Source organism: Elephantulus edwardii, unplaced genomic scaffold (assembly GCF_000299155.1).
Source record: "Elephantulus edwardii isolate Elephantulus edwardi_28Jun2011 unplaced genomic scaffold, EleEdw1.0 scaffold00233, whole genome shotgun sequence".
NCBI classification, from domain to species: Eukaryota; Metazoa; Chordata; class Mammalia; order Macroscelidea; family Macroscelididae; genus Elephantulus; species Elephantulus edwardii.
In genome coordinates, this window is record NW_006399983.1 from 2,336,322 (window position 1) to 2,363,244 (window position 26,923).

The window sequence follows — 26,923 nt, forward strand, 5'->3', positions numbered from 1 at the left end:
CAGGGCATTTATGATTTCAAGTATAAAAAGTAATCTTGAGTGACGGAATCCAACGAGGCTGTTGTCCCTCACCTCCACATTGCTGCTGCTGTGTGTAGAGTTGGCCAATCCATAGCTAACGCTCCAGTGGGTTTTCAGAGGCAGTAAATTGCACAGGAGCAGACTGTTCATCCTTCTCCTGTGGAGCAGCAGGTGGATTCGAACCATGTGCCTCTGGGATTGTAGCACTAGGCCACCAGCGCTCCCTCATCCTCCTGTTAGCTACTAAGAATTCAGAGAAAGCAAGTGCGCTATAGAAATGATACTATTTTCCCTAGAAATTAAATTCTACAACCCATAAAGAAAGCATCCAACACAATGGCAAGGCAGCAAAGCTAAACAGAGCCCTGGTCAGACATGGTCAGATGAGGTCAGACACACCAACTGCACCTCTTTGTGCCGTGTCCTTCACAAGGCTACTCTTCAGGTTTCACAACATGGTCTGACCATGCACTTTACAGCTCCAAGAAGTTCCCAACACAAATGTCTGCTGGTCTGAAAGCCAGTTCATAAGTAGCATATGTAGTGGCTCCTACAGGAGACACGGCTTTTTTTGTCTTCAGCAAGAGAATGTTGCGCTGACAACACTGCTTTTGTTAGCTCTTCCTCATCTGTCTCCTCATGTGTGTAGCAATTAGACCAGCTATTTCTCCATTCTTCTTGTTCTGGCCAAAGTAATCTAGAAATTCACCATCTGGTCCAATTAAGTACATTATTATGGTATGGTCTACCTGCAAAAAAAGGAGAGCAGAAGTGACAAAAAGATTAGAACAAGCAGTGAATAAATGCTGCAGAATAAGAACTTTGTTAATCCTTAAACAACCTTTAGAAAGCTATTATTTATGGAATAGTAACAGTAACTTCACAGGGACATATTATCTAATTTCTCTTCCAGAAAGGTATACTGGCTATTAATTCCTTTCTTTCAATCCTGAACAAACTCCTTCATATACTCGAGGAAAGAATCCATCTTCCAAAAAAATTGGCCTTCACAGAACAGTACTTGCAGGACAGCTAATATTTAAGAATAAAGTATCTCATCTGACCCTTACATGATAGAGATGGTACCTGGAACTGGGAACACTCATTAATGTTCTTCTTGGGTGTGTTCTTTTATGTTTTAGGAAGAACTAGCTATTATTACTACTCAAATTCTGTCCTCTATGTTTTTACTAATCCAATATTTAAGCAAAGGCTTAATTATCTAGAGATTCTAACATTATACTTGATTATATTAGTAAATTGAAAGGAAACATGTAAACAATGTTTCTCTTTCCTAGAAAAATTATATAAGCTACTGAGGAGGACCTGAAGCATTTGCTGAAGAAGGTCAAGGACTGCAACCTTCAATATGGATTGAAGCTCAACATCAAGAAAACAAAGATTGGCAGCACCATGATAGATGGTGAAGAGATTGAGATTGTTGACAGCTTCAGTTTCCTTGTCTCTACAATCAACACTCGTGGTACCAGCAGCCAGGAAATCAAAAGATAAATTGCATTGGGAAAGTCTGCTGTGAGAGACCTCTCCAAAGTCCTAAGGAGCAATGATGTTGTCCTGGAGACTAAGTTGCGCCTGGCAAAGATCATGGTCTTTGCAATTACTTGCTATGCATCAGGAAGCTGGACAATGACTAGGGATGTTGCTGCCTTTGAGCTGCGGTGCTGGAGAAGAGTACTGTATATATCATGGACTGCTAGGAGAACAAACAAGTTGGTCCTGGAGAGGGTGAAAGTAGGCTGCTCCTTGGAGGCAAGGATTCTGAAGCTTTGATATACTCTGGACATGTTGCAAGGAGGGACTAGTCCTTAGAAAGGGACGTTATTCTTGGGAGTGTGGCGGGACAGTGCAGGAGAGGAAGACCCTTGATGAGATGGATTGTTTCAGTGACTGGGGTAATGGGGGTAGGTGTGTCAGAGATATTAAGATTGGCAAGGGATAGAGCAGGGTTTAGGACTGTCGTACATAGGGTCGCTATGAGTCGAAGGCGACTTGACAGCACATGACAACAACAATGAATACATTTATTTGGAACAAATCACCCCAAAACTCCATGGGAACTATAAATGCTACTATACCCCACAGAAACATCTTAAATATATAATGTATTTTCTTGAAAGTTTTAAAACATTTCTAGCTCTAGATTTATTTCTTTTTTAACTTATCTGCTTACACAAAATACAGATGAAATGGGCAGATCTGGCACCTGGTGGCTCTGAAGTTTACTGCAGGCCTGACTGCTATCTGGCAAGACAAAAAGCTAAGAATGGGAGTGTACATACCACACCGGAGACACTTCCAACACCCATACACAGATGACATGCCTGTGAGGTTATTATTTTTTTATACACACACATACACATTCATAAAGGCATAGCAAATGGAAAGAGCCACTTGTCTACCACATAAGGAAGGAATGTACAACAAGAGAGCTCAAACAGCTGCTGAGTTAATATGTCTTAGAATAATTTATAGCAGGAGCAGGACAGAGGACCGATGATCTCCACACATCTGATACAGAAATCACAATCAAATCCCCAGCACCTCTCAAGCTTTACTCTCTGCAAGTTGTATCCTTCTTTGTTCCTGTTCTTTTCCATATTTACAAAAGACAATCCTCTAAAAAGCAAAACACCAGAATGAATTGCTGCCTGTTGATTTATTTGATGAAATGTTCTTAACTACTTTCTAATATGTAATAATGGAACTCTGGTGGCATAGAAAAAATTTTTTCTGTCCATACTTGTTAAAATTTTTCAATGCTCACTTTTCAGTATTTTTCCTCCCAACACCTGTTTTTACACTCTAGCACTTCAAAATTCTAAGAGTTCAAGCAATAGAAAAAAGAAAATCCAAGTTCATTTAGTGACACGTTCTGCTGATTAACTTGTGAGATGGGCAGCATTCTCCTTTTACTGATAAGACAGGGTCAAGAGCTTAAATTATATAATTAATAAGAACCAGAACTAAGAAAGCGTAGAACCAAAACCTGTCTGACTTTCAAGTCCACAATCTTTTCATATTACCATGCTGCCACTCTCGCTATCAGAATTCTACTAGAAAACAAGAACCTGATTTTCCTAGTATGTAGCTTTTTTAAAACAGAAATTTTATTTTTTGAAAAGCACAAGCACATAAAGAATTGAAGGAGACTCTAAATGTATTCAAAGAAGAGAAAGTCTTCCTCCCTTTCCTGGTTCACAGAGCCCTTGGCTCACATCAGTGGGAATCACTGTCACCAGCTCTTCTGTACTTTTCCAGAGAAATTCTCTGTATGTATGTATGTATGTATGTGAAATAAACCCATTACTATACTTTTCTTTTGAAAAACAAACAACATTAGAATATTGTACTTGCTTTTCCACTTGAGGATAACCTGAATGCTATCTTACTGAAAACAAAACCAGAACAAACCACTGCCACTGAGGCCCTACAGGGTTTTTACAAAGCTGTAATTTTTTACAGACACAGGCTGTGTATCTTTCTCCCAAGGGCAGTGGATGGTGATAGTTGCTAGGTTTCCATATGAACAATGCTGCATCTTTTTTTTATCATGGTAAGAAAATTTATTTTTGAGGAATGTATTTGAGATTAGTACTTACATTTTATGTTATAGATTTGTACATTTTTTAATTTTAATGAAAGTTTATAGAGACTTTGGATTTCCATTCTTTCATTGTTGCACTTTTCTCCCTGCCCAACTTCCCCCCAGTTTGCTCTTCTCTTTGAAAAGTAAAAGAAAAATTCTTTCATTGTTATACAATCCCTCCCCCCAAATCCACTCCACTGAGCAGCTTTCGATGAACAATGCTTCTAATTTAAGATAAATTCCAACAAGTAGAACTTACAGCCTAAAAAAAGTATTCTGCTTTAACTGTTGATCGGACTGACAAATGGCTTTCTGGAGAAGATACAGCAATTCAATTTTTATCAGCAATGCTAGAGAGTGCTTGCTGTTTCTAACTAACAGCTTATTTCCTGGTTCTCTAAGACTGACAACAGGTTTTATGTAATTTTCTCACCTTTGCCAAACTAATGGGTAAAAATGACATCTCATCATATGATTCATATCAAAACAGAGTATGTTTTCTTAGATTTGAAAGTCATTTTTCTTCTAAAATGCAGATTTAGTTAGCTTTTCACTCAATCTCAAATAACTGCCACATCCGTATAAATAAAGACTGAAAATTCTATTGGTGGTCAAAGTCAGAAGTTTACCTTTTGTAGACGTAATTTAAAATGAAGAAAATCTCAATTAATTAGGTTTTATAATTAACCTTAAGCACTCTTTCACTCCTTGCAGACTGTTAATCTTAACAGAAACTGTGCATTCTATTTTGCGGGTAAAAAATCTGTGACCTCAAGGGACAGAAACGATATTAAAATCAAGACGATGGATAGTGTCTCCCTCTATTGGCTGATCTACCAAATGCACAACATAGATTTCTAAGAAAAGCCAAATCTTAATAGTAGTAGACCAGTTATTTCTCAAACTGGGATCTAGGGCATGTTCTAGAGGGTTTAAGAAGTTCTTTGAGATTTAATGCTTTGCATTCTTCTGGCTAAGATTAAAAAGTCAACCCATACTCTACCTTAACTGTATGAGGTATCTTTAGCCAGTAAAAATTTTCAACACTCAAACCTAGTCTAGTTTATGATCTCAGTACCTAGATGTACACATTTGATTAAAGGCAGATAAAATATGAGTGATGTAGTCTTATGAGTCAAGCTTCCCAGTATTCTCAACTGGAAAACACAGGTACAGTGAGCACCTGAACTGAAAACATGCAGCAGTGCAGTCCTGCCCCAAACATATTCTCATAGTGAGCATGCTTCCTCTGTAGTCCTCGCATCCTTCCATGTTGCCAGGGGAGCAAGAGAGAGATAGGAAGAGGTCCCCACTTACCTTAAACTTATGGCTTATGGAAAACACTAAATTTTTCTTGTCCTTTTCTCCTATGAATCTGCATGTCCCTAATTCTACAAGGCATTAGAGTAGCATAACTTGAAAGGCACAACTTAGGTTACAGAGACAAAGAGCTCTTGGTTCAAAGGTGACATAGCACTGCAGTGAGCTGCCACTCGCATTTCTCCACTGGGGCCAACATGGAGGCTGGCAGGTCACAGCCAGTGTTCTGGCTACAAAACCAGCTTTGCAGCAGGAGAAAGGCTCTTAAAAGTAAGTCATTCAGTTGAACAAATATATAGAAACTAGTGTAACTGACAGCTAAAAAAGAAATACCATCATAAAAAGATAATGTCAATTCCATGTGACATAAAAATAAAGATATCAGTAGTAAGAAGAAAATCATGTGCATTTTGGGGATTGTGGCTGCAGCCTTCGCTGGTGCCGCCCTGTTAATAAATGGAACACATGTTAACAGGCATTGGCGAAGGACCCCTAGAACAGTGCTACATTAACACGGGAGAACAGAGGGAGAACCCATGCAGTATTTCTAAATGAAAAGAAATGCTGCACCAAAATGATAGTTTCTAGTATCAGCTTGGTGTTAATTATATTTTATTGAGTCTGAGATTCACTGGTTTTATATTTTCTCCTATTTTTTTGTGCTACTACAAAAAAAAAGTTCATGCTTAACAGTGACTATAGTTAAGTTAAAGAAACATCCTTAAAACAATGTTTCTACTATCCTTTCAAATACTCTAATTACCCAGGAAATTAACAATAATCTCAGGTTTTCTTTTCTCTCTGAAGCCTATCATTGAAAGGCTGTACAGCTATTAGGAACCTGTGAGTCGGCTCATGGGCTGAAATCCAAGAATTGACTTACTATGTAATCTTCATCTTCATCCTTGGGGCCGGGGCTGTAATATACTCTGTAAGCTTTGGCCACCTGGTCAATCTGTTCTTTTGTGCCAGTCAAGCCAATCAGTTTGGGAGAAAATTCTAATAATGAAACAGAAAATAAGAAAGAAGAATCAAGCAAGACAACTATTTTTATCCCTAGAATGTGGCAATGATAAAGCAGCTCTTTTGCTCGTTTCTCCCTGTAAACGTCCATGTGTCTGTTCATGAGTCAAAGAATAAGAAATTGATGAAGAAATTAAAATTTTTCATTGTATTATAAAAAAGTCAAATTTTTCTTTGGTAGATTTAGAGGGAACTCCACCTATTTAAATTAGTTTTAGTTAATGCAGTTGTTTTTAAATACTTACATGATATCTATATGAGATTTGCTGAAGTTAAAAAATACTATTAGGAATTAAGTATTAGGGTTTTTCATTGTATCACATGAGAAAGTTTACTTCATAGTTACCTCATATCAGGTCACAAACATCTGTCTCTCATTTTCTAGCAGAGAAGTCTGATGTGAGTATCAGGTTCTAGCTTCAATTTCTGATAAAGACCTAGGTAGCTATTAATAACTATTTGAAAAAAGTATAATCAAGTTTTGGGGTGTTATTGTTGGTTGTATGCTGTTGAGTCAGAACTGACTCATTGACCCTTCAGTGGGTTTTCAAAGGCAGCAAACTGCATGGGGAGAGAACGCCTATCCTTACTCCACAGGGCAGCTGGTGTAATCGAACTACTTGACAGGGTAACTTATCACTAGGCTACCAGAACTCCAACGTTCTGGAGTAGGGGTGCATAAATACTAAGTATTTGTGGTTAAGATGTTGGAATTTATGTTAAGCGAACAGATGGAAAACAAATGAAACCTCCACACCTGAATTCAAAAGGCTTATAAAAATGACAATCCACCATTTTCCAGAGGGGGGTGGTTGTTTTTTTTCCCTGAGAACCTCAATTTTTTTTTTTTTTGAGAAAATGTACTTTATTTGGTATGAACAGATTTGAACAAATTCTTTTTTTCTTTTTTTTTTAATTTTCTTTTTTTTTTAATCCGTTATGATTTATTAGCTGTACAGCAGTAGATTCTCCTCCCAGTCAAGTCTCATGTTGGCGTCCTAAAATAATGAAAAATATCACACAGTACAGCTAAGTACAAAATGCATCAACCTAGAGTCTGATAGCTAACTGATGGCTCTCTTAAAAAGCAATACACAGAAGAAAAGTGTTTGAAATCAGCAAAATGGAGGCGTTCTAAAAAACACATTTTAAACATGTGACAGTTCATGTGCAAGAATCACGTTTTAGTTGGTTTTATTTCACATTATTACTTTTTTATTTTATTTTTTTAAGATCCAAAGTTTAAATTATTGACCTAGTGAAATTTTCTGGCCCAGCTTTTTTAAGGGCCGCTGTGACCCACTCATAATCACCCTTCTGCTTTAACAGAGGATTATAAAACACAAAATTCTGCTACAAACAGAGCAAAGAAAATGGAGATGGGAAATCATAACTGAAAGCTAATTACACAAGGTTCAGATGCTGGCTCCAGGGCTGGGAAGCAGGATCCTCCACGCGGGTGTGCGGGCGTCCGTCATTAGCGGGCAGCAGTCTGGGTGCTGTTCTGCTACATGATTGTAATCCAATTCTTCGTCAACATTTACACACTACAGAGTCTGTGGTAACTTAATTTGCAAGTAATTAAACTGCTGGGTTTTCTTACACTGCACTTCTTAATCAATGGAAAAGATTAAAATGTAAAAAAAGTTATTTACAAGCTTGACCATACCAGAATCTTTGCCAAGAAAGAGGCAAAGTTTTCAGGACAGAAACCGATCGTAGCATGCCATACTACTGGTGTGCAGCTGACTCCAAGCAAAGGGAGTCAGAGAAAAGCAAAAGCAAAAAACAGTTTAAAAGTCTAAGACCTTCCCAAGTTTGCATTTACAATTAAAAACTCCTGGGAAGAAGACCATAGAACTCTGGGAAACGTGGCGGCCATTCTGGAGTGGTTTACCGAAGCAAGAGGGCATAATGTCTCTGTTTCCATCTAAGAAAACAAGTAGGCTTCAACACTGTCCTCAGCACTTCTCAGTAAACCTCCAAGTTTCAGAACATTCCATGATTGCTAACATCAAACAGCAAGTCCTAGTTAAATCACATTTTCCTAACATCATTCTTGGAAGTTTTAGTTCTCAGTACATCTGGTAAAATGGTGTAAAATGATGCTTTTCCCAAAGCCAAAAGAAGAAGGAAGGGAGAAAAATTTAAGATGCAGGCCGTTTAAACACAGCCCTGAGCAGTCCTGGAGGTGAGTGAGGCCCCGTTATCACCGGTCCATCATGCTGAGGATCATCTCAGGCGTGAGGTCTCCATTGGGCGCGTCTGTGGCAGCTGGCTGGGCCTCCTCCTCCCCCTCTGCAGGTTCTACATCTGGCTCTTTTTACTTCAACTATAATGTTCTCAATTGCACCTGTGTTCTGGTCTTCAACCTGAATGATAGCTGTTGGCTGGGTCTGTTTGGGCTGGTTGGTTCTGCCGGGAGGCCGTCCTCTCCTCTTCTTGGCGGGCGGTGGGGCTGGGGTCACAGGCTGTGGCTCTGGCTCTGGTTCAATTTCCACAGCGGGTTCCTCATCATCCTCATTGTCATCCAGGTCTGGTTCAGCATTTTCACTGTCAGAAGAGTCTTCTTTTTTAGAACGCATTTTCCTTTTTCTTCCCCGTTTCCTTTTTTTGGTTTCTCCTCCATTTTCCCCTTCTACACCATCTGGACCAGCACAGTTATCAGCATGTCTTGCCATGGTATTCCGGCGTGTAAATGTTTTCCCACACTTGGAACAGACGAAGGCAGCAGGGACAAAGTTGGGGTCATGATAGCGTTTGAAGTGCATGTCGAGGAGTTGTTTCTGGCGGAAGGTCTTGTGGCAGTGGCTGCAGGCGTAAGGCTTCTCCCCAGTGTGGGTGCGTTTGTGCATGATCATGTGCCTCTCCTGTCTGCAAGCATAATCACACTGGTCACACTTAAAGCGCTTCTCATTCTTGTGTGACTTCTGATGCTGGATGAGAGCGTATCGTTCATGAAACACAGCATCACAGTAACGACATTTCTTGCCTTGTTCAATGTAGGAATGCTGCTTTCTCAAGTGGACACCCAGATCACTTTTTCAGGCTATGACAGTGTCACAGTGGGGACAGTGAAATTTGGCCACATTTTCTGTGTGCTTCTGTAAAATGTGCATCTTCATGGTACCACTCTGGGTAAACCGAGCGTGACAAATATAACATTCATAAGGTTTTCCCCCTGAATGGGTTCTCATGTGCCTTTTTAGCTTGTATGTGTCCCTGCTAGCATAACTGCACAAACTACACTGGAATGGATGCTCTCCAGTATGAGACCGTATGTGCCGTTTAAATTTGCTGACTTCAACACTGGCATAATCGCACATGGAACACTTAAATGGCTTTTCATGGGTGTGTTTGTAACGACGATGCCGCACCAGTTCTCCACTGGTCACAAAGGCCATGTCACAGTCTGGGCACTTGTGAGGGCGGGTACCTGTATGTGTGCTAAGGTGGTTCCTCAGGAGGGTGACTGTTCTAAATGCCCTGCCACAGAGATGGCACTTGTGTGGTCTCTCATCAGTGTGACTTTTCATGTGCCGATCCAAGTTTGAACGCCGTGGACACGTGTAACTGCAGAGTTCACACTGGAATGTCTTCTTTACACCTTTCTTTTTAATTTTCGTCGGCTTGGGAGGCTTCATGTTACCAACTACTTTCTCTGCGTTGACTTCTGACAGCAAACCTTCCTGCTGCTCTTCCTCAAAATCGTAGACAGACACGTCCACATCTTTGCCCTCCTCTGTGTAACATAGTTTGCTCTTTTTGGTTTTCTTTGTTTTTCTGGCTGGTGGCTGATAGTCAGGGTCTTTTTGCCAACTAGGATCTTCCTGAGGTGGAAGTTCCCCTTGCTCTAACGTCTCCACCTCTCCACTGGCCCCCACTTTCACCACTTGGAATCCTTCGGGCAAAGGCAAGGTGTGACATATCATGGATTCACTTTCTGCAAGGCCTTCTTTTGACACTTCATTCTCGTAAGCCCCTTGAAGTTCTTCTACCGAAGTGGTAGCAACAGGTACAGTTACAGGAACAGGTACTTGAACAAGCTGAAGTTCTCCTATGTTTATGGGCTGTTCTTCCATATTTACAACCTGCAAGGTTATGATCTGAGTATCGTCCACAGCAGCCTCTGCTTCTGGAGCCACTGTCCCCTCCATTACTTCAGTCTTCATCTGAAGAAGGGTAGGGTCCAGCTGTTCCATCATTACCATCTGTACACCACTGTTGACATCCTGGACCACCTCACCCCCTTCTGTCTGGTTCTGGGGTAGGTGGCAAGCATCCTCCTCCTGGCCCCCTTCCCGACGTCTCTGGTAAGTCTTTCTCTCCTTTCCTTTAATGAAAGTTTCGGACTCCTCCACAATGGCTTCAACTGCCTCACCTTCCATCTCCCCTTCCTCTTAGTAGCTGCAAAGTCAGTTTGAGGAAGGAAAGAACTAAGTTCTCAGCCTCCGGTCACTGTTGACTAGAGCATCTTGTTCTTTGGCCCCAGATACGTGATCATTCTTCACGCCACACCCCCCGCGGCTCCTGCTCCGCCGCTCTGGCCGCCCAGCGTCCCCAGCCAGCTCCGCGCGCGCTCGCACCAGCCACCACCACCGCCGCTGCCCTTTTTTTTTTAATTTTCATTCATTCATTGTGACACTTTTTTTCCCCTGCCCCCTAGTTTGCGTTTTCTCTTTGGAAAAAAAAGTTCTTTCATTGTTATACAGTCCCACACCTTAGTTCCCCCTCCCCTCCCTCAACCACCACTTTACTATGCAACTCTTATTCTGGACTCTCGTCATGTCAATAATACCTAATCATATGTTCCTTGTATACAGTTCTCTCGAGAGGTTTTTGAAAGCCTATAGGAACTTCCCTGGGCTCATATATTCTAATTGCTCAGATACTCAAAAAGCAAAATAGTTTCTCTTTCCTATTCACTCTCTGAGTAAACAGGGAGAGAAAGGTGAAACCTGAAGTAGGTGCATCTCCAAACACTTGCTCCCTAATTTTTAAATTGCAGGATTTTTTTCTAAATGTAAACAAACCTAGACATTTTAACAACATCTCAAATGCAACTAATAATAGTTACGTACATATAAGTCCCTGAAAAGATTTCCTCATTTCAGTTAAATATGCCAACTTCGATTTCTACTCATTTAGAAATATTTGCTTAATATAGGATAAAAATAATTTACAATATGTATGTTCAGACTGGAGATTTTATCACTCAATGAGTTCACAGAAACCTGCTTTTTATTGCTCAGAGAATAATTATGCTGTCATTCAAGTATCTGACAAGCCTGTAAATTGTGGACATAGTTTCTACTTAAATATATGTAACTAAAACTGTTGTTATGTGCCGTCTAGTTGCTTGCGACTCATAGCGACCCTATGTACAACAGCCCTAAACTCTGTTCTGTCCAGTGCCAATCACACTGTCTTCGATACACCCATCCCGATTACCCCAGTGACTGAATCAATCCACCTCATGGAGGGCCTTCCCCTCCTGCGCTGCCCCTCTACCTACCAAGCATGATGTCCCTGTCCAAGGACCTGTCCCTCCTTACAACATGTCCAAAGTATGTTAGATGGAGCCTCAGAATCCTTGCCTCCAGGGAGCTGCCTAGTTAACCCTTTCCAGGATGAATCTGTTTGTTTTCCTAGCAGTCCATGGTATTCTCAATACTCTTCTCCAGCACCACAGCACAGCTCAAAGGCATCAATTCGCCTTCTATCCTCCTAAGTCACTGTCCAACTCTCTGATGCATGACAAGTGATTGCGAAGACCATGGCCTGTATCAGACGCACTTTAGTCTCCAGGGAGACATGGCAATACATCTTTTAATTTCCTGGTTACTGGTGCCAAGTGTTGACTGTGGAGCCAAGCAAACTAAAGCTGTGAACAATCTCAATCTCTTCACCATCCATCCTGATGCTGTCAATTGGTCCAGTGGTGAGAATCATTGTCTTTTTGACATTAAGCCTCAATCCATATTGGAGGCTGCAGTCCTTGACCCTCTGCAGCAAGTGCTTCAGGTCCTCCTCAGTTTTAGTAAAAATAAAAGCCTTTAAAACTTTGAGATAGGTAGATTTCTTAGATAGGAAACGAAAATACCATAAAAGAACAAAGTGAATGAAAAGATAAACTTCTCTTCAAAAGGCTCTGTTACATTCTAAAAAGATAAGTTACAGAGTATTTGAAAATCATATACTAATAAAGGACTTATATTCATAACAGAAAAAGATTCTTCTGATTCAGTAAAAAAAAGTCAAACAATTCCATAAAATATGAGCGAAAGATGTGGACATTTCAGAAAAGACAGAGAGATAGCAAATAAGAACATGAAGAGATACTAAGCTGACTTAGATACTTAGGGAAATGCTAACTAAAGCCACAATGAGATATTACCACCCATGTATTAGAGTGGTTAAGAACATAACAAATGTCCCTATCACACATTGGTGGGGATGTGGAACTATAATGTTCATTATGTTGCAGGTGGGAAAGTAAAAATGCACAATCACTTTGCAAAGTAGTTTGTCAATTTTTTAAAGAGTTAAACGAACACCTACCTGTTATTTGACATAGTCATTATAGACCTAGGTATTTACTCAAAGGAAATGAAGAGTAAGTGTACACAAACACTTCTACATGACTGATCTTAGCCTAATCTGTTATTAATCTTCTCATCTGTTATCCTCAAACTGGAAAGAATTATAATATCCATCAAAGAACTACTATTTAGCAATAAAAAAGAAGGAAATAGCCATGTATGATACAACATAAATTAACTTCAAAATAAATGAGCTCTTAAATAAAGTATGTACTTCATTTATATAAACTTTTAGAAAATGTAAATTAGCTTGTTAAGTGCAGTCAAGTCATAAATAACTCATAGTGACCCTATGAACAAAAGACCTGAACACTTGTGTAACTTTCATCATTTCTCCAAGTTCTAGGGTTTCTGGAAGCAAGTTATTTCTGAAGTGGATGCTACTCCTGCTTCCAAGCTTGTTTGAATTGAGAAGCTCCACTAAACACCATGGTTAACCATTATCGCATTTGACACATCAGTGTCACAGTGTTTAGGATCACAACAACCACAAGTTACCACTGTACAGCAAATGGACAGACCAGTGCTATACTAATTAGAAGAATGTTTGACCAAAATCAATTAAAACGAGGCCTGAGGGCTGCAGATTAAAATCACCCACCCACCTTTGGCTTGGTAGCATACATAATTCAATCAAGCAAGGAGCTGTGGTGGTATAGGACATCCTATGCTCTGACTGAAAGGTCAGTGTTGCTCCTCAGGAGAAAGAACCATATGAAGTTATGCAGACCCAGAGGAGGGTTGCTATGAGTCAAATCAATACAGTGCAGTGAGGTAAACAATAAAGCACAACCAGGACACAAACATGGATTACTGAACACCTGTTCAGACTGGTTTATGGGATCTGAAAGCTTCAAATAATAAGTCTTTGTAGTCCACCTACGTCAAGTAGCAAAACAGAGTACATAGTTTATATAGTTGGTGTTCTACATGATAGTTGGAAATATAGCACTTGGGCCTTAAAAAGGGCACCTCAGATACAGCTATCAGTCTACATGTCAAAGCCAAAGAGAATGAAGGAAAACAAAGACTCAGAGAAGCAACAGGATGGAAACTGAGCTCATCTTCCCTGAGACCAAGAGAACCAGATGGTACCTGGCTACCATCATCCATCATTCCAATTAAAGTCATAAGAATTGGATTCCAACAGAAAGGAAGAAGTATGTTGGAGAGAATTAAAATTCCTTCTATTCTTTGGCTAAATAACAGACTGGTTTATAAAAGGTAAAAATATCACCTATTAGTACAGTGCTCCTTTAAAATGATATCCGTGAGACCAAATGATCATGGACCCCGCTGCCATGGAGTCAGTTCAGACTTACAGCCATCCTACAGAGCAGAACTACCCGGGAAGGTATCCAAGTCTGTACATCTTTATGGAAACACACTGCTACCCTTTTTTTTTAATGGAGCAGCTGGTAGGCTCAAACCACTGACCTTTTGGATCCACAGCTCATCCTTTTATCACAGTAACAGGAGTTCCTAAACAGCACATATTCTAAAGCAAAGAGATAGCAGGGCAAGGGGGCAGAGAAACTAGAGTAATGGAAACAGAATAATCAGAATGGAAGTAACATAGGAAGTTCTGGGAACATTGTTTACAGTGTTTCACTGCTAACCCAGAACCAAAACGGAAAAAAAAAGAGAAAAAAGATGACACCCAGTGCCCCTGAACAAATTATGTAGAAATATTCAAATGGAAATCTAATTTGTTCTAAGAACTTTCACCAAAACTACACACATTAAACACCATTTTGAAGGGGGAAAGAAAGTCTATTTCTGCCACTTACTAGATGGGAGTTTGTTTTTTCACCTACAAAATGGGATAATAATAGTTCCTACCTCTGAAGAAACACAATCAGGGTGCTTCTTATAAGGATGAGATGGTGAAATCTAGTCTCCCATACTTTGGGCATATTGTCAAGAGAGGATAGTCCTTGGAAAAGGGCATCATCCTGGGAAAGGTGGAGGGTCACAGAAAGATAGGAAAACTCCCAACATGATGGATTGACAGTGTCTATAACAATGGATCAAGCATATCAGAGATGGTGAGAATGACCCAGTAAAGGGCAAGGCTCATGGGTCGCTATGAGTTGTAGTCGCCTAGATGGCACCTAACAAAAAACAGTAACTTTGTAGATTACTCAGAACAGTCGCGATTACACATACACAGGAGCTCAATGAATGTGAGCTACTGTTAATTTTAGTGCAAAGAAATGGAAATTGAAAGAAGGAAAAGCATCTTCCCTAAAATTCCAAAGTGAGCCAGCTCTATAAACTCTTCCCAAATGCTTATTCCATGACAGATCTTTGAGGTTTTTAGGATGCCTAATCCGAGGTCCCAATTATGATCTCAAAGCTTTTTAGAACTGCAATTACACCTTTCTGGGAGGTTATGAAGCTGAAAATTGGTGTCAAATACAACACATACTGAATATCTGTTGAATGTATTTACTGGGTTTAATGCTTTAACTTCATGTTAAGATTCTCGTTCTTTTCACCTCAGTATGGGAAAAGGCCAGTGCAAGGCCACCTGTACACAGCTCTGAGCAGAGTGGAAGATGAGCGGAGGGCAAATTAGCTTATATTGACAAAAAGTAGATCAGAGGTTGACTAGAGACAAAAAGAAGCAGGTGGATGTATTAACAAGGGGTGGAAGGAAACTTTTAAGGGTGCTGGGTATGTTCATTCTCCTAACTATGTGATGATTTTAAAGATGTATAACTATTTAGTGTACTGCATGCTTTAAAGATGTATCTGTTGCTGTTAGCTGCCATCCTGTTGGTTCTGAATCTTGGCAAGCGTCTGTATGTAGAGAGGAACTGCTCCACAAGATTTTCAAGGCTGTGATCTTTCAGAAGCAGATCACCAGCCTATCTCCCAACATGGCTGTGGGTGGGATCCAATGCCAGACTTTCCGCTTGCTAGTATTTGGTCACTTAACCATCTGTATCACACAACCTATAATAGTGTACCTTTATCATATGCCAAACATTGCATTATTTCAATAATAGTCACACATACAATTTGCATAAGATGCATAGGAAACTAACACAAAAGATTGCCTAGTTTGCAAAAAATACAGCTAAAAAACAAAGCTGCTAAAAAAAGTAAAACATACACCAAGTTCTTAAAAAAAAAATCTCAATGTAATCGTCAAATTTTAATTTTGCATTAGAGTATGTAATATAAATAAATAAATGCATCAGTCTTCGTATCTTGTGACTTAACTTCATCAAAATTAAAATTCAAGTTTTTTAAGAACCTACATTCCAGATATTAAAATGTTTGATAAGATTTTAATTCTGATCACTTGCATTGCTCAGATAAAGACACCAGAATCCACAGAAAAACTTTTCTCAGTAGGCTGAAATGGAAACCTATAGACTGGAAAACCTCCAAAAGAACAAGACTGATAATAACAAAATGGGGGAAAAAAACCCAAAAAAACTCCCAACCATAAAAAGACTTCACAAAGGAAGATATTTGGGGGCCAAAAGATGCATGAAGAAATGCTCAAAATCCCTGACAATCCAGAAAGATCAAATCAACACAACAATGAGATACATCTTATCCTAGTAGCAACAGCAAAGTTTAACAGGACAGTAAGCAATAAATGTTGGAGAGGATGTGAAGAGACTGAAACTTTCATGCACTGTTGGTGGCACTGTAAAATGGTACAACCACGTGGGAATGCAGTTTGGTGTTTCCTCAAAAAGCTAAACTTAGAAATCCCATTTGATCCAGCTATTCCACTGCTAAGAACATATCCTAAGGAAATTAGAACTGAGACTCAAGTGGAGATATGGACACCTATGTTCATGTTGTTGTTGTTGTTATGTGCCGTCGAGTCGCCTGCGCCTATGTTCATAGAAGTTATTATTCATAATAGAAAGAAAATGGAAACAAGCCAAATGCTTATCAGCAAGCAAATGGACTGAGAAACTGTCGTATAATTACACAATAAAATACTATGCAACATTAAGGAGTAATTTTGTAAAATATAACATGGGCAAACTAGAGAGCATTATGCTACGTGAACTATCTCAATCTCAAAGACAAGTAACGCCTAAGACCATTATTATAAAAACTGAAGAAGCTCTGGTGGCCAAGTTTCAGGAAGCTGCACTGCAATCGCAAAGGCACGCAGTCTGAGGCCACCAGCTGCTCCACAGGAGAAAGATGGGCAATCTCCTCCTGTGCGATTAACTGCCTCTGAAAACCTGCCACAGGGTCAGGTCAGCTACGGTTTGGTTCTGACTCGACAGCACATGACACCACCACCACCACCAACTAATAAGATATGTATAGACATTCCAAAGGGGAAGGAGAAGAGGGGAATGAGTGGAAATCATGAGGACAGCAGGGTTTAGTAGTTGGACGGAGTATGGTGGGGTGGTGAAGGAACAGGGGTGGTAAAGGAATAGGAAAGATCCAATGTGGACAAAATGTAGATGAATGATTGCATGAAACACAGTACAAAACACAATGTACATAAATTTTAAAAAAAAATCTACTATATATATTTTAAAAGTGCCTTCTAAACGAACTCAAAGTGGTTCAAGGACCAAGGAATAAAACCAAAGACAATAAACTTCATCAAAGAAAAGTTTAGAAGAACTCTGGAAGCTCTAGCCCACAACCTGAACAGTCTCTCAAGCATCTTGAAAAACCTACAACCAGGAGAGAATAAAATAGATGAATGGGAAGAATCAAATCCCTATGTACATCCAAAAAATTTTCCAACAGGGTAGAAAGGAAAGCCACAGAATGGGGAAAAAAAGTATTTGGTAATGACATGGCTGATAAGAGACTAGTATCTAGAATTTAAAGAATATTCCAGCACCTCAACAAGATAAAAACCCAATTTGCAAAATGGGGACAGGATATGAACAAACATTTCACCAAAGAAGACATAAGATGGCAAACAAACACATGAAGAAATGTATAAAATCCTTAGCTTTAAGAGAGATGTAAATAAAAAATAACTATTAGATACCATCTCACATCAGTAACAGTTGCAAAGTTCAACAAAGCAGCAAACAACAAAAGCTAACAAGGTTGTGGAGAAATTGGAACCTTTATTCACTGTTGATAGGAATGTAAAATGGTAAAACCACTCTGGAAGGCAGTATGGTGCTTTCTCAAAAAACTGGAAATAGAAATACCATTTGACCTAGCAATTCCACTACTGGGAATACACCCTAAAGAAACCAGAACTGCCACCCAAACAGATATATGCATACTCTTATTTATTGCTGTGTTATTCACAATAGCAAAGAGATGGAAGCAACCCAAGTGCCCATCAATAAATGAATGGATAGAGAAGCTGTGTGTGTGTGGGGGTGTGTATGTATAAAAATATTTTTTCCACATAGTGAAATACTATGCAGCACTGAAAAACAAGGAATTAATAAAATACTATTCAAAATGGGTAACCCTGGAGGACATTATGCTGAGTTAAATATCTCAATCTCAAATGGACAAATACTGCATAATGCCACTGTTATAAAACAAGACTGACATGAGGTTGGGGGAAAACTAAGAAAAGAGCGATAAATAATGAACATTGCATTTAAATAGATGACGGAAACAACGGTAAAAGAAATACATGGTTAGGTATTATTGGCATGACAACAGTGGACTTGGGGGGGGCAGGGGCAGAGGGAGGAAACTGAAACAATGAAAGAATGTTTTTAAAAAGAAAAGCAAACTGGGAGGGGATGGTTAGGGAAGAAAAAAATGTGCAACACTGAATGAATGGAAATGCAAATTTTTTGTAAACTTTTGTTAAAATATCAATTTAAAAAGAGAAGGGAGATAAAATTTTTTTCTAATTTTTTTTTATTCTAACAGGTTTTAATCTGTAGGTTGAGATGTTTAAATCAGAATTCTTCAAATGAAGTAACAAATGTCATCCTGTCATATTTTGCATTTATAAAATACAAATACTGTGGTATCAAAATGTTTGCATGTAATAATCTATCTTTAATCTCCCAATGTGCATAATTCCCAAAATACACAAGTTTGCTCTCATTTTAGAAAGAATGAGATAAAAAAATGGAATTAGAAGCAAATTGTCTTACTTCTAATCAAGGATCTATAACTTTATTGAGGTCAAATAAAATTCCTTTCTCTGTAACAAAGCAAAAAGAATAATGTATCAGAAATTAAGAAACGAGTTTGTTTAATTAAAGTTTTTCTTTATTTTATTTTCTTGAAACCTGATTCTTTACTTTTTTAGGCTCATCTATTAACCTATAAAACTAGGTGCTGATAATAACATTTTTCTACTCATCTCTCAAGGCATTATAAGGGACAATTAAATTAGCCTTTCATCAACAAGAAAAAGGTAAACCATCCAATTACAAAATGGGAATGGGATATAAATATATACTTCACCAAAGAAGACATTCAGAGGGCAATTATGAACATTAAGAAATGTTCAAAATTCTTCAGCTGGCAGAGAGATGCAAATCAAAACAACTATGAGATATCATTTCATCCCAGTAATAACAGCAAAGTTCAACAGGGCAGCAAACAACAAATGCTGGGGAGGTTATGGAGAGATTGGAATTTTTATTCACTGCTGGTGGGAATGTAAAATGTACAGCTACTATAGAAGTTGATCTAGCATTTTCTCAAAAAGATGGAAATAGAAATACCATTTGACTCAGAAATTCCACTACTGGGAATACACTCTAAAGAAACCAGACCCACAATTCAAATAGATGTATACAGACCCATGTTTATTGTTGTGTTATTCACAAAAGCAAAGACATGGAAGCAACAATGAAATGGATAGGAAAACTAAGGTACATTTCCATAATGGAATATTACACATTTAAAAACAATTAACTCATATAACATTACAGAGCATGAATGAACCTGGAAGATTAGGCTAAGTGAAAGCATGAATGAACCTGGAGGACATTAGGCTAAATGAAATATCTCAGTCACAAAACAAAGTTCAAATAGGGGAGGGAGGTTTGGCAGGGAGAAAAGTTCAACAATGAATGAATGGAAATCCAAAGTCTTTGTAAACTTTCATTAATAATTTAAAAAAAAAAAAGAGTTGACAAAAAAGGACAAATATGTCATAACATCACTGTTATAAAATAGTACTGACATGGGAGGTTTTGGGGAGAATAGGAAAATAGTAAATGGATAAGGAACACTATATTGGAATAGATGAGGGGGAAACTTTCATATGATTAGGCATTTTACAAAGATAAAAATTAGGCATTATATGTATGACAACAATCTAGACTAGGGGAGGGGAAAGGGAGAAAATACACAACAATGAATGAATTAAAAAATTGGTCTTTCAAAAACTGTAAGATCTAAATAAATGCAAAGCATCATTAATAAAACATACCTTTCACATAATTTCCAATGGCTTCTTTGGTATCCCTTTCTGGGTCAATAGTGATGAAAAGTGGAGTTATATTTGGCAGTGTGGGAATATTATCTAAAAAAAAAAAGTTCTTATTAGTCAGTGAGTAGCATCTACTTCCTAAATAACATGCCTCCGGAAACTTTATGAACTTTGATAAATGTTGATAGTTGTAGAGGGGCTTCAGGCCTTTTGTTCATAGGGTTGTTATGAGTCATGCTCGACTTGTGCTCGACTCGACGGCAATTAGCAACAACAAAAACAACTCATATTCCAGGACAAAGACATAAATGATAAAAGGAACAGCTAACATTTAGGTGGGGAAGGAAGGAGATGGATTTTAGGAAGAATATATCCATATATCATCTGGGTGGAAATAGAAAATACACACACACACACACACACACACACACACACATACCACTTGTCCTCTAATTAAAAGCACAGGTTTTCTGGAGCATCAGATAGTCACCAAAGAAAAGGCAATTATAGTGTCTCTGATGGAAAAGATACAAAATTTATGCTAAGGAAAACCTAACCAACTGGTATTTGTAAGGCATCTAACATTTGCCACTAAAACAATAATAATGTTCCTTGCTGGGATTAAAGCAGCAATTTAGTCTAATGCTGTGGTGCTATTTCAATTGTATCTGTTTATCAAATAATTGCAATGCTAATAAAAAAAATGTGAAAACTGCAGCATCATTAAGGATAAAATGAAACATAGTTTTTATAGTGATGGCTTTCTTACCTATTTCATCCACAACTTGGATCATTTTTTCCAGTTCGTCTGGACAGACATCAGGACAATGAGTAAAGCCAAAATAAATCAGCACCCACTGTCCCAGGTAATCCTTGTCAGTTTTAGGCTCTCCAGTATGAGTTGTGAGAGAAAATGGTCCTCCAAGCAAAGGCTTTCCTAGGGATCGATTCCGTTCTTTCTCCAGCCCTTAAAAAAGAACACACACAACAACAACAACAAAAAAAAACCCACCACAAAAGTTGACATTATCTGATACTCAAATGCCTGCTGCTATATGGTTCTTAAAAATAAACAAAACCCCCAAAAACCAAAACTCTCATTCCTGCCAGCTGGAATCTACTTCTAGTTGATCCTTCAATATATTTTCAGAGGCTTTAGATCACAGAAGAGGAGACTATCCAGCTTTCTTCCATACAGCAGCTGGTAGTGGTTTGCACAACTCCTAACCCACTAGGCCACCAATGTTCTCTAAGACACAGGTATGTATAAAGATACATTCTGTGAAACAGCCCATTTTGTGATTTGGATGTTGAGTGCTACTATAAAACACACGCGCGAGCGAGCGAGAAATAGAGATGTAAATGTCTAATTGCCTAGTTCTGTACAAATGAAGACTTAGGGAAAGAGATACCACTCCAAAAGTCACAAGCCCAGATTGAGACTTCTAAATATCATTCTCCATAAAAAAGAAACAGCTTTTTTGAGAAATGGCTAAAGGGTAGGAGCAAGGGAAATAAAAAGAGGAGCTACTAACATGTTAATACCAATTATAAGGAAGAACTCAAAGGAAACAGCACCTGCTTGAGGGGGCTCCCACTGGCCAAGCTGGAGCAATCTGAATATAAAAATTAACTGAGTAACAAACAGGTCACCAGCTGCTCTGCAGGAGAAGGGTGGGTAATCTCTTCCCATGCAATTAAGTGTCTCTGAAAACCTGCTAGAGGGCCAGCTATGGGTTGGTTCTGACTCTTCGGTACACAACAGAGTATAAGTCATTGACTAAATAGAAAATCATGAGTGCATACAGATAAAAAGAAACTAACAAACTGAAAGTTTGATGGGCACAAAATACACATCTATCAATAATACAGAATATTTACATATATAAATAACATACATCACAAAATAAATAAGACACAAGAATAACTTCTCAGTAGAGAAGCCTAAAGCCTCCACTTTAATTAACAAATCAAAATTATCATCCTCCATCATGGAACAAATGGAAACCATGTGACATTTGATTGTAGTAATGCAAATACTTTCCTGATGTCTCTGGCAAAGGTGCACAACCTCAAGTAAGAGGAATCAGCACACAAGTCCAAGCTAAGGGCCAGCCCACAAAATTGGCCTGAAAAGCAACTGCAGCTCAGCTGTTCTGTTGTCCTGGTACTGAGCAATAGCACACACTCCCATCTGTAGCCCCATCTCCTGTAGCACACCTCCCCAGTGCTCTGAGGGGATGCCCAGTGATGCCTTTGCTTTGGCTAGTCACTCCTGGGGTGGCTCCCTAGCCTTATGCCTTTGAGACTTGAACCCATGTGTAAGCTGGTTGGCCATCAGGGCCACATTAGTCAGTTCCAGTCCATAGTCCATGCAGTGCACTTCCATTTGCCCCACTCTTCTGATATGAACCTACTCAGTCTCTAACTGTGATAGGGTAATGGTTAGGGCAGTAGCAGGCAGGACACTGGGGCCTCGTACTCATAACATGGCTTTCCTTCAGTGTATATCAAGGTTGTTTGCTTTAGCTGAGGGAGGAACCGGACAGTACTGTCTGCTTCTTTCCTGAAACAATTTGTCTTGTACAGTTTCTCCACCAGCTACTTTGTGTGAGAAAGATGGGCACTCTCCTCCTGTGAAATTTATTAACTCTGAAAACACACTAGAGGGTCAACTATGAGTTGGTTCCAACTCAGTGGTGTTGTTGGCTGAAGCATTTTTATTAAAGGTGAGGAAAAAAGATTTTTCCAGAAGTGAAATGCCATGTTTTCACAGACAAGTCTACAGTATATCTAACTTTTAAAATTAATATTGTTGTTGTTATGTGCCGACTCTATGCACAATTAACTATGAACTCTGCTCTGTCCTGAGCCAATCTCACTGTCTCCGAAACACCTACTCCCATTATTCCAGTTACTATGTCAATCCATCTCATCCAAGGTCTTCTGCTCGTGCATTGTCCCTTCACCTTTCAAGCTTGTCCTTCTCCAAGGACTGGTCTCTCCTGGCCATGTGCCCAAAGTCCAACCACAATGGAATGGACTGAGAAATTATGGTACATCTACAAGATGGAATACTATGCAACACTCAGGAGCAATGATTTTGTAAATCACTACATAGCTTTGGAGGGACTGGGGAGCATTATGCTAAGTGAACTAACTCAGTCATGTAAGGACAAATACTGTGTCAGACCATTATTGTAGAAACATGTATGAGGATCCAAGGGGAGGAGAGTGGGAGCAGAGGGGTAAGGATTGGACAGAGGGGAAGTTGTTGTTAGGTGCCACTGAATCGAGTACAACTCATAGCGACCCTATGATCAAAAGATATGAACCTAGTCTTGTCCTGCACCATCCTCATACTTCCTGACACACGAGTCCATTGCAGCAGTTACCTTGTCAATCCACCTGGTTGAGGACCTTCTTCTCTTCTGCTGATTCTCCACCCTTCCCGATATCATGTCCCTAAGGAATAGCACCTCCTAGGAATATGTCCAAAGTACATGAGGTGAAGCTTCATCATTCTTGCCTCCAAAGAGCACTCTGGCTGCACCCTCTCCAAGACATATTTATTCGTTTTCTTGGCCATCCATTTCAGTGCTCCTTTCCAACACCACAGCTCGAAGTCATCAACTCTTTTTCTGTCATCCTTATTCACTGTTCAGTTCTTGGATGCATAGTTAGTAATCATAAAGACCATGGCCTGAATCAGACGCACCTTGGTCCTCAAATGACATCAATACTTCTCAATTAATTGGAAGGGTCCCAAACTGCAGATTTTCCCATTGCAATGCATCTCCTTATTTCCTGACTGCTTGTACCAAGGGTGTTAATTGTGGATCAAAGCAAGATGAAGCTGTTGACAGTTTGAATCTCCTCTCCATCCATCATGACACTGCCTACTGAACCAGTGGTAAGAATCTGTTTTCTTGATATTGAGACGCAATCCATACTCAAAGCTGCATTCCTTGATTTTCTGCAACAAGTGTTTCAAATCCTCCTCACTTTCGGCAAGTTCTGTCACTTGCATAATGCAGATTATTGATGAGTCTCACTCCAATCCTGATGCCACAATCCTCTTCATAGAGTCCAACTTCTCAAATACATCTGCTCAGCATATGCAGAAGTGGCATCCACTTCCTAAACGATTTGCCTCCAGACACTCTATGAATTCTGATAAATGTCGATAGTTGCAGAGGAGCTTCAGGCCTTTTGTTCATTGGGTTGCTATGAGTTGTGCTTGACTCAAAGGCACTCAACAACAACATAGATTGAACAGTATAGAGATAGAATACATCTCTGACGCACTCCCTCCCCAATTCCAAACCATGCAGTACTTCCCTGCTGTTAGCACGAAAGCCTCATGGTCTAGGTATAGGTTCCTCATGAGCACAATCAAGTGCTCTGGGATTCCCATTCTTCTCAACGTCAGCCACAACTCATCATGATCCACACAGTAAAATGCCTTTGTATAGTCAATAAAGCACAAACAGACATTCTTCTGGTATCCATTATTTTCAGTTAGGATCCATCTGATTATCAGCAATGATATCCCTGGTGACACAGCCTCTTCTAAATCCCGCTTAAACTTCTGGCGATTCCCTATCTAAATACTGTTCCAGCCATTTTTGAATGATTTTCAGCAGTATTTTGCTAGCATGTGATCTCAATGATATTGTTCGATATCCACATTCAGTTGGATCACGCTTCTTGGGAGAGGGGAGGGGGTGTGGCTAATCATAGGGTTGAACAATTTGATGGGTGAAGGGAGGGATGGGTAAAGGAAAAGGGAAAGATCTGGTGTGAAAAACAATGTATATGAACTTCCTAACTAGTATAACATTTTTATTTAATTTTTTTTATAAAAGCATCAAAGTGAAGCAAAGGAAAGAGGATAGTAACAAAAGTACACATTTCAAAATAAAACAAAACAAACCTCACTGTTGTCGAGTCAGAACCAACTCACCAATGACCCATCAGCATCTTTGTGAGCCTGGGAACTAATGGGAGGAGAAACTTTTTCTCATGCAGAGTAACTGGTGGATTTGAACCACCATTTGAATTGCCTTGGGGTTAGCAGGCTAACTCTCAAGAGAGGAATCACCAGAGCTTTCTTATTGCATTAAAAGATCTCTTTTATACTGAAAGGATATTTTAACATGCTTAAAGATATACTAGAAACGAGTAGATCAAATCTTTTAAAAGTCACCAAAATATAAAACTTTTGAAAACAATTTCCAAGCATTTCAAGGTATGAATTCAGAGCAAGTTCCAGCACCCCTGACTATGTTCTCCCAATCTCCGGCCTTTTCTTCTGTTCATACCCAGGTTGCAGTATCTTCTCACTGTTCTCTATTCTCCAAGGAAGCCATTTCAAATTTAAATACTGCTTGTCTGCATATAGGTGACCTTCAAAGTACCTGAGCTTCCCCCCTGCTGGCAGAACTTTATCTGGTATTATCCTGCACTTCTGCATCTTTTTCCCTCAGTCACATGCACATTAAGGGCTGGATTGAATCTTAGTACCCACAGGCCTTGGTAATGCCTATTTTTAAATCTATCTACAGTAAGTCTTTTAAAATTGCTTGACAGTGATAACCTTGAGCAGAGAGAGAACATTACTAGAAAAGGAGTTTTCAATTTATTTAATAATACTATATGATGGTTATCGGGTGCCACTGAGACAACTGTAATTCATGGCGACTCTATGAACAACAGATCAGAACCTTGCCCTGTTGTGGATCATCCTCATCATCTGTCAAGCTCAAGCCCTTTGTTGAAGTTACTATGTTATTAAGGGTCTTCCTCTCTTTCACTGTCTACTTTTCCCAGCATGGTATCTTTTCCAAAGACTAGCCCCTCCTGACAACATGCTTAAATGATGTGAGAAATCCTTTTATCACCATTTTATTTCTTAATTTTGATGAATATATCACACTTCGCGCTAACATTAAGGGAAAGGAGGTGAAGGATATATGTAAATTTTCTATACTATATTTGTAGCTCTTCTGTGAATCTAAAATTATTTTTAAAAATTCAAAATAAAGGATGTAAAAAAGAATAGTCGATAGCCAGGAAAGAATTTATTTAGAAGTGATCAGATGCTATCTACTTACTTTCTATCTTTTCTTTCTTGAAGTACTTCATTCCAGCCAATAAAGCTCCTCCAATAGCAAATGTGAATGCTAAAGACTTCCAGGAAACAGGCTACTGGGACAGATGGCAAAAATAAGAATATATGGTAAGATGCTGCAATTCACACACTAAGCTTAAGCTTATCAGTTATTATGAGGCTGGTGCAGTCAGGGCAAGGTTCAGATCTGTTGCTATGGGTTCATTGGGTTGCTATGAGGTGTCAAGCCCATGGTAGCTAACAACAACAAGTGTACTAGTTTTAATGAACACATAAAACATAGGCCCTGATCTTTTTAACTGTACAGACTGTTCCAAGTTACTTTTGGAGGAGAAAATACTGAACATTTCAATGGATTCAATTACATCTGTTCTCTTATCAGTTTAAAAGGCAGTCAATCACAGGAAAAATTTCCTAAATCAATTTTTTTTATGTGAAAAGTAATCAATGGCACTTAAGTAAAAAGTTTTTTGATTGTTACTATTTGTGTTCCTGACTTCAAGTGCTGATTTAAAACTCAATGAATTTCACCTCAGTAGCAACAGTAAATTTCAGTAAGACTGCAAATAATAAATGGTGAGGAGGATGTGGTGAGACTGGAATGCACAGAAACTTCTGGTGTGAATGCAAAACTGTACAGCCAATATCAAAAGCAGCTGGTGCTTCCTTATCAAGTTGGGACCAGAAATACTATTTGATCCAGCAATCCTACTGCTAGGTATCTATTCCAAAGATAATGACACTAACTGATATATACAAATTCATGTTTACTGATGCATTAATTACAGAAGCAAAGAGCTAGAGGCAAATCAAGAATCCATCAACAGACAATTGGCTAA

General features: G+C 39.1%; 1 protein-coding gene and 1 pseudogene across 1 annotated transcript in view; both read right to left on the minus strand.

Moving 5' to 3' along the window:
* Positions 1–635: 635 nt before the first annotated feature.
* Positions 636–26,923, minus strand: part of LOC102845388 (protein SCO1 homolog, mitochondrial-like) — a 28,264-nt gene continuing 1,976 nt past the window's right edge. Inside the window, exons 2-6 of the mRNA XM_006898580.1 lie at positions 26,068–26,158; positions 20,721–20,918; positions 19,952–20,044; positions 5,832–5,947; positions 636–770 (exon numbers count right to left, since the gene is read on the minus strand). Of these exons, the coding sequence (XP_006898642.1) occupies positions 636–770; positions 5,832–5,947; positions 19,952–20,044; positions 20,721–20,918; positions 26,068–26,158 (633 nt within the window). The remainder of the gene's footprint in view (positions 771–5,831; positions 5,948–19,951; positions 20,045–20,720; positions 20,919–26,067; positions 26,159–26,923) is intronic.
* Positions 8,181–10,359, minus strand: LOC102870495 (annotated as a pseudogene).